The sequence below is a fragment of the Garra rufa genome, chromosome 2 (assembly GCF_049309525.1).
Source record: "Garra rufa chromosome 2, GarRuf1.0, whole genome shotgun sequence".
In the NCBI taxonomy this organism is placed as follows: domain Eukaryota; kingdom Metazoa; phylum Chordata; class Actinopteri; order Cypriniformes; family Cyprinidae; genus Garra; species Garra rufa.
The window spans coordinates 38,219,190-38,228,334 of NC_133362.1; the positions used below are offsets into that span (position 1 = coordinate 38,219,190).

The 9,145-nt window shown below is 34.9% G+C and overlaps 1 protein-coding gene across 1 annotated transcript in view; it reads left to right on the forward strand.

Moving 5' to 3' along the window:
• LOC141325943 (zinc-binding protein A33-like) overlaps positions 1-2,893 on the forward strand; it is an 18,648-nt gene extending 15,755 nt beyond the window's left edge. The window contains exons 2-5 of the mRNA XM_073834662.1: positions 360-590; positions 717-739; positions 2,108-2,229; positions 2,325-2,893. Of these exons, the coding sequence (XP_073690763.1) occupies positions 360-590; positions 717-739; positions 2,108-2,229; positions 2,325-2,893 (945 nt within the window). The remainder of the gene's footprint in view (positions 1-359; positions 591-716; positions 740-2,107; positions 2,230-2,324) is intronic.
• Positions 2,894-9,145: the final 6,252 nt, after the last annotated feature.

Sequence of the window (9,145 nt, forward strand, 5' to 3'; positions counted from 1 at the left end):
CAGTACACCATAGTGTAACTTCATCTATCCACCTTTTTCTTCAATACAGAATTAAGTCTATTGTTCTTTGTTCATTAGCTGCTGTAAGGAGAAGAATAACAACGTTCAGTAAATAGTAAAACAGTTTCCACTACAAACCAATGTGTTCATAATTAAGAAAATACATTAAAATAATATGGTAAGAAAACCTATTTGCAATATCAAGCAGCAAAATGAGCTGTTTCGTACAGCTAAACATAGCTTTATGCAGGTAAAACCGGACCCATAAAATTTACAAATGGCCACATCCCTTCTTACGGGAAAAAAAAGGTGGATATATTACATTAAATGAGATTTGCTGATTGAAAATGTTTTCCCAGGAACAAACCAGACTCACTAGGGATTTGATCAAAAAGGATTTTGAGCAGTTGCGTCACTTCCTGCGGCTAGAGGAAACGGCACGGATCTCAATGCTGGAAGACGAAGCAGTAATGAAAATTGAAATCATGGAGGAGAAACTGGAGGATCTCAGCAATAATATAGTGAGCCTCTCCAACACCATCCAAAACAGAGAGACAGATCTAGAAAGAGAAGATATCCAGTTCCTCCAGGTAACCAAACAATAATGCAAAGGACAAACTGTTGTGGGACACTTGTATCTCTAAAATTGCTATTGTAATTAAGTTTGCTATTGAAGTTTGTGTATTTGATGTAATAGCTGTTTTTATTCCTTTTAGGCTTATAAAAACTACACCAAAAGGTAATATGAGAGTGAATCTCAAAGCAATACATTTTCTTTTTTCTTTTTTGCTCTTGACAGTTTTGTAAGTTTTACACATGGATTCTTTCTCTTTGAATGTCATCCACAGTATGTTCTTCTTTTCCATTATGAGTATGTTATTGTATATCATCAAAGTAAAGTACAGCTGAGGTCAAAAGTTTACATACATCTTGCAAAATCTGAAAAATGTTAATTATTTGACCAAAATAAAAGTGATCATACAAAATGCATGTTACTTTTTATTTAGTACTGACCTGAATAAGATATTTTTACAAAAAAAATGTTTACACATAGTTGAATTTATAAAAATGACCCTGTTCAAAAGTTTACATACATGTGATTCTTTATACTGTGTTGTTACCTGAATGATCCACAGCTGTTTTTTGTTGTTGTTGGTTTAGTGATAGTTGTTCACGAGTCCCTTGTTTGTCCTGAACAGTTAAACTGCCTGCTGTTCTTCAGAAAAACCCTTCAGGTTCTTTGGTTTTTCAGCATTTTTCTGTGTTTGAACTCTTTCCAACAGTGACTGTATGATTTTGAGATCCATCTTTTCACACTAAGGACAATTGAGGGACTCATATGCAACTATTACAGAAGGTTCAAACGCTCACTGATGCTCCAGAAGGAAACACGATTCATTAAGAGCCAGGGGTGAAAACTTTTTGAAAGATCAGGGTAAATTTAACTTATTTTCTCTTTTGGGAAACATGTAACTATCTTCTGTAGCCGCTGAAGGGCAGCACCAAATGAGAAAATATGATATTTAGGCAAAATAAGAAAAAAATACACAAATTCTCCATTCTGTTCAAAAGTTTTCACCCCCTCAGCATCGTTTTTCCTTCTGAAGCATCAGTGAGTGTTTGAATCTTCTGTAATAGTTGCATAAGTCCCTCAGTGTGAAAATATAGATCTGAAAATCATACAGTCATTGTTGGCCAGTGTTTAAATACACAAAAATGCTGAGAAACTAAAGAATTTGTGGGACCTGAAGATTTTTCTGAAAAACGGCAGGCAGTTTAACTGTTCAGGATAAATAAGGGACTCCTAAAGAACTGTCAATAAACAAAAAACACAGCTGTGGATCATTCAGGTAACAACACAGTATTAAGAATCAAGTGTTAACGGGATCATTTTTATAAATTCAGCTTTTCTTTTTTTTTTTTTCTTGTTGACTATATGTAAATGTATTTTATGTGAAATATCTTATTCAGGTCAGTACTAAATAAAACATAAGATGCATTTTATATGATCCCTCTCATTTTGGTCAGATAATTAACAAATTGCAAATTCTGAAAGGTGTATGCAAACTTTTGACCTAAACTGTATTTGATCAACTTTCTGTTGCAGTGTTCCTTACAGTCCCCAAGACTCCAATGTCGTAGCACCAGATTCTCTTATAGATGTTTCTAAACACGTGGGAAACCTGAAGTTTAAAGTGTGGGAGAAGATGTTGGGACAAGTGCAGTACAGTAAGTATTAGGGACATTAGGTGTGTGTTCACACTTTGTGCCAAGAACTAAAAGAACAGAATTGCTATACATTTACATATTGAAATCTTTTTCAGGTCCCATAATAATGGATCCAAACTCTGCAGCTAAATGGCTAAAGCTCTCCGATGACTTGACCAGCGTACATTACAGAGACTTGCAGTCAGATATCCCGCATAACCCAGAGCGCTTTGATCTCTGTGTTTGCGTTCTTGGTAATGAAACTCTCGGTGCAGGCATACACTGCTGGGAGGTTGAGGTGGGGAATAAAACGAAATGGGACTTGGGTGTTGTGAAGGAGTCTGTGAGCCGTCAGGGCGTTCTAAATGTCAACTCCGAATCTGGATTTTGGGCTCTGGCTTTCAGAGAGGGTGGCCAATACAGTGCCACCACAAAACCCTGGACTAAAGTCTACATCAAAAGAAAACCACACAGGATCCGTATCTGCTTGAACAACAGCAATAGGGAAATCTCCTTTTACGACCCATTCGACATGACGCATATCTACACCTTTTCACATCTGCCTACCGAAAAGCTTGTTCCGTTCTTCTCACCGTGTGTGAGTGACCAGGGCAGTAATAGTGAGCCATTGAGAATTGTCCCAGTAAAGGTGGCAGTAGCCATTACTCCAGAACAGGCAGATTGAACATATACCCACACACTCAAAGTACAAAAGTTGTCACTGGGGTGGTACCTTTTATCCCTAAAAGGTTAACCCCATTTTTTAAAATAGGCATGAACGTGCACTATCCAAACTTAAATTGTTGTAATTCATGAACACTTTGGAATACAGATCTAAGGTTGGTCTCTTTTTAAAGAAAACAATCAGCAAATTATTGCAGAAGTGGAATTTTTTTCAAGAAAAATAAAGTATCAACAAATTATAGAAGTTTAAATTTACTGTAAATAAAATGCACTGTACAATTTTTATTATATTTTATATAAAGTACATATTTTACATAACAGGTTTTATCCTAAATTTGACATCAAATTAAAGCCTCACATCCAAATAAGTTATGTTCCCAATTTGAAGTTGATATGAAAAAAATTAAGGTTCCTGTGAAAGTTTGTTTGGGGCATTATACCACAAACAGCCACCGGGTGCCATCCAAATTTCATATATATTTTTTATGCATTTTTCTATCACAAAAGTCTAAATTTGTTCAGAAACTTTTCATTCTATCACAAAATAACCACCAAATATGCAATCCTGAGACTCAGGCCTTTCCAATTATATGTTTTTTGTCAAGATTGTAAAAAAGTTGTGATTCTAAAAGTTTGTAATGCATTTTGTAATATGACACCGCTAAGGGGGAGGAGACCGCCAAACCATTTTAAAGTACCATTTCCATGGTAAGGCAATGGCAGGTTTTCACAGGATGATTCTTAAGCTTCTAAGCTTTCAAGTGATATATAATTTATGATGGTTACTAAAACATTTGATAGAGAAAAAGGATAACGGAAAAAAGAGCGCCAAGCCTCCCACAGGTGGGACAGTGACAGTTAGTAACCTAATAGTACACATTAGTGCCTAAGTGGTACACTTAAAACATGCAGTTTAGTAACTTTAAAAGGGTACTGAGTCAGCTTTTGATACTTTTTTCTGAGCTTCTCCGAAAAAGCTTCTGTTGTTACTGACCCCTCTCATTCTTTGCATTATTTCTTTCAATTTCTCACATCAGGTTGTCAGTTTAAAACTCCTTTGGAAAGAAGGAATCCTTAAAGTAATTATTTTGCTCCTACACTTTAACTTTTAACTTAAAAGGTTTTGGTCTCATCAACATCCATACAAACCTTTCAAATGCAGACAAGGTTCTTTGTAGTCAAAAAAAAAGTTATTTAAGTTCTTTAAAATTGAATGGTTATTTGCGGAACCAAAAATGGTTATTCTATGGCATCACTGCAAAAAAAAAAACTCTTTTGGAAACTTTATTTTTACTTTTCTAAATAAGGCTGAACAGTTTTGTCAGGATCTTGTATTTTAAGCTATTATGAATTATTTTAAAGGTGTTTTTATGTGGATTAATTGTGGTTTGGTTGTTGTGTGCGCTTCTTTTGTATTGTGTATATTTGTGCCTTTTACCTAAGACACATTTCTATCACTGGTTGATAAATAATAAAGTTTTTTGAATCTTGAGAGACACCTTTGTGAAGAAAAAAAAGGTTTAATATGTCTGTATAGGATACCATTTTTGTTTTTTTATAAAATAAATGCACCATCCTTTGCATTTGTATTTTGCATACAAATATACGTATAAATATACAGTATGAACATGCTGTTGAATTTTTTTGGCGTTTTTTTGCGTTAAAAAAAAAAATAATAATCTTTTTACTTCAGAATAAAAACTATATTTTTACTTAATGAATCTAAAAACATTACTATGTCTGCAAATCCCTTATCCCTCAAGGGACAGATAGACACACAAAAAAACTTTACATTCAACTTACAGTTGGTACTATAAAGTGTACATTTTCAAAACTCAGTACAAAAATCCAAACTGATGACATCACTTGTCATTCTTTCAAAACTTGATTTCATAATTTCATTGTAGTTGCACATATTTTCATTCCACATAATAATTGTTTCACAAAACAAGATCATTGTGAAATGTTTGGCAACATATAGTTTCCAGTTTGTTTTATTTGGTGTGGTACTACTTTCATAAGTAAAGTGTACATTTTTAAAAACTCTCAGTACAAAAATCCAAACTGATCACATTTCTTACATTGCTAGTCATTCTTTCAAAAACTGATTTCATTGTAGTTGTACATTTTTTCATTCCACATAAGCATTGTTTCCGAACACAAGATCATTGTGATATTCATTGACCACATTTTGTTTACACAGTTTGTTTTATTTGGTGTGGTACTATTTTCATACAGTAAGTAAGGTGTACATTTTCAAAACTATTAGTACCAAAATCCAAACTGATGACACTTTTAACATCTCTAGTCATTCTTTCAAAACCTGATCTCATGATTTTAATGTAGCTGCACATATCATTCCACATAAGCATTGTTTCAGAACACAAGGTCATAATGATATGAATTGAGAACAATCACCAAAACAGAACAGTTAATTCAAGAGCAAACAATGCATGATCCTTGTTTTAAATCACCTTTGTTGCTGCAATAATTACAGTAATACAGGCAATAACTGCCATGTTAGAAAATATACTTTCAGTACATTACCTAACTTGCATATCTCACATAAAATCCATAATGTTTGCAAAAGTATTTATCCAGTGTTTTATCAAAAGGTGTGGTGAAGGTATGAGTTTACTGTCAGTGTAGTACAGTTTCTACTGGTTTGGTAGAACTTTTCACAAGCAAGTGGTACATTTTCAAAACTCTATGTACTAATCTCACAACAAATCATCAAAAGTGCACTTTTATTCAAACATTTTAGCATACTTTCAGTTGTTTTAATACAGTACACACAATCACAAAATATAATTTTCACTACGCAAAATAAGTTTTTCATCTTTATAAATGTTTCATTTACATTAAGTGTCTTTCATAAAGCTCTTACTATCAAACTTTAGCCTGGCTAACGCCAGACCACGTCATGACAACGTCATGATTCATGGTCTGGGAACCACATGTTCATTTTCTCATATTTGAGGCGTGGTTTACGAATGCCTAGAGCCATTTATTGGGTGATACGAATGTCTATAAAATGCGCCTGTGTGTAGCTCATAGCCAATCGTTTCAATTATACCGGGTGACGTATGTAGAGCGAACGCCAAAAGTTGCCTAGTAGCCTGAATAAAATCGCGCTGCACGCAAGGCAGCATGGGGAAACCCAGGCTAATCAAACTTTTCATTTGCATGACTTCTCATTCAGTTGAATACATTTGTCTATTTACTCTAGCTCATCTTAATGGTTAATCAGTGAATCATTGCATCTATAGATAAAGATTCAATAGCTACACTGAACAAGATGATAAACACGCTACTTGTTTTTTGACCCCATTTTTCATGAGATGAACTCAAAGATCCTCTTTCTATGTACACAGAAGGCCTTTTTCTTTTAAATATTGTTCACAAATCTGTCTAAATCTGTGTTAGTGAGAACTTCTCCATTGCCAAGATAATCCATCCACCTCACAGGTGTGGCATATCAAGATACTGATTAGACAGCATATGATTATTGCACAGGTGTGCCTTAGGCTGGCCACAATAAAAGGCCACTCTAAAATGTGCAGCATGTCCACCAGAGCTGTTGCCTGTGTATTGAATGTTTATTTCTGTACCATAAGCCATCTCCAAAGGCTTTTCAGAGAATTTGGCAGTACATCCAACCCAGGACCATATCCAGCATCTTCACCTCCAAGATCGTCTGAGACCAGCTACCCAGCCTAAGGCACACCTGTGCAATAATCATGCTGTCTAATCAGCATCTTGATATGCCACACCTGTGGGGTGGATGGATTATCTCAGGCAAAGGAGAAGTGCTCACTAACACAGATTTAGACAGATTTGTGAAAAACATTAGACAGGCCTTTTGTGTACATAGAAAAAGTCTTAGATCTTTGAGTTCAGCTCATAAAAAATGGGGGCAAGAACAAAAGTGTTGTGTTTATAATTTTGGTCAGTGTATAGGCCTATAGTTTCTATACAACTTTGCAATTGCAAACCCTATTTTATGTGGACAAAATGTTCTACAAAGATGACAGTATCTGAAATCATTGTCCTTTTTTGGGCCCTATGAGAAAAAAAAAATTCATAAGGGTACACTCTTAAAAATAAAGGTGCTTTAAAAGGTTCTTCACAGCAATGCTATAGAAGAACTTTTATTTCCCACAAAGAACATTTCAGTCAAAGATTCTTTGAAGAACCATCTCTTTCTTACCTTTTTAATAATCTGAAGAATCTTCTTTCGCCACAAAGAACCTTTTGAGAAACAGCAAGGTTCTTTGGATGTTAAAGGTTTTTTGTAGAACCATCTAGACAAAAAAGGTTATTCTATGGCATTGTGAAGCGCCTTTATTTTTAGTGTGTAGGTTAAGGAGTAGAGTTAGTGTACTGGGATACAGTATAAAACACATTACTCCTATGGAATGTCACCATAATGATAGAAAAACCTCTGTGTGTGTGTGTGTGTGTGTGTACCTGGTATTCATCATGTTGTGGGGACCAAATGTCCCCACAAGGATAGGAATACCAGTAGATTTTGACCTTGTGGGGACATTTCTTAGGTCCCCATGAGGAAACAGGCTTATAAATCATGCACAATGAGTTTTTTTGATGAAGTAAAAGTATGCACAATCTCCTGTGAGGGCTAGGTTTAGGTGTAGGGTAGGTGTAGGGCGATAGAAAATACGGTTTGTACAGTATGAAAACCATTACGCCTATGGAATGTTCCCATAAAACATGTAAACCCAACGTGTGTGTGTGTGTGTGTGTGTGTGTGTGTGTGTGTGTGTGTGTGTGTGTGTGTGTGTGTGTGTGTGTGTGTGTGTGTGTGTGTGTGTGTGTGTGTGTGTGTGTGTGTTTGTGTACCTACTTACTGTAACCATATTTTGGGGACAAACTGGTACCCAGAAGTAAGCGAAATTTGACAAAATCACCTTAAACCTTTGACAAAATGAGGACATCCTCATTTGTAAATCCATGTATTTTGCTATTTTTGAACATACAGCAGGACACAAGGGAGAGGAACTGATCAGAGATCTATCAGAAGAACAAATACAGAATTTAAAATTATGCCATGCAATACTGTATATAGAAGCATTACTATGGTAAAGACTGCACATTACTATAACTTTTCATCTGAAAAGTTCAGCTAGAGTATAAATTTATTCATATGGCACAGTGACGACATTTACTACATTGACAGTAAACTGTTCTAGCACAAAACCTTATGGCCATATCATACCTTCATCACATCTTTTGATAAAACACTGGATAAATACTTTTACAAACATTATGGATTTTATATGAGATATGCAATGATGGTAATTTAAGTTGTTGTGTTGTAATGAGATTTTATGCCATCTGCACTTAAGGTTTCAGTGTTTCAATCCTGTTTGCAATATGTTTCAATGATTCACAAATCGAAATCTCGAAAAGAACACAGAACAGAAAATAAAGAAAGCTTCAGGAAGAAATGAAGAATCATTGTGACATCACTGGTGTTGACTGTAAAAACATATCATCTCCTCATGAGAGCTGATGCAGAACTTCCTGTTTTGTCTCTTCTTTTTGCCATGTCAGGGCTGACACCGCCTGCAAGGTACTGTAGCTGAGTGAGCAAGAAGGACCATCCTAGATCATAACCAACAGTATTGCTAAAAATAGACTATACACCTACACCTTAATATCCCCTTTAGATTATTAATGCTGTGTATTATGTAAAACTTATCATACAAATAATATGTTAAAATTCTCTATGTATGATTATTTACACACTAAATAATGGCCATTGGCCAATCAGGCCTTGGTACTTTAAGAAGCTATGCACAAGTCTATTAGAATGCTTTTAGAATAAACTTATAATTCAAGCAATGAAAGAAAAAATACCCAAGTATGAGTTTTTATGTTTTTATATTTATCCCATATCAGCATGTGTGTGCGAGATCAAATTTGCTATTAATTTTACATAAAAGTGAGGATCAACACAGTGTTTTGTTCCATAAATGAATCTGTTTTGGTTAAAAATTAGACAAATTTTGTAATCATTGTGTAAGCTACAGAACCCCTTGCTTCACCAATGAAATTGACCACACCATTCCCCCATGGACATGAACCAGACTACTGCCATGTAAATATGATATCTGATATAAATTTTTGTAAGACGCTTGTCATCAAATTTAACTTATTTAGTCTTCTGGGAAACATGTAACTATCTTTTGTAGCCTCTGAATGGCAATACTAAATGAAAAAAAAAAAAAGA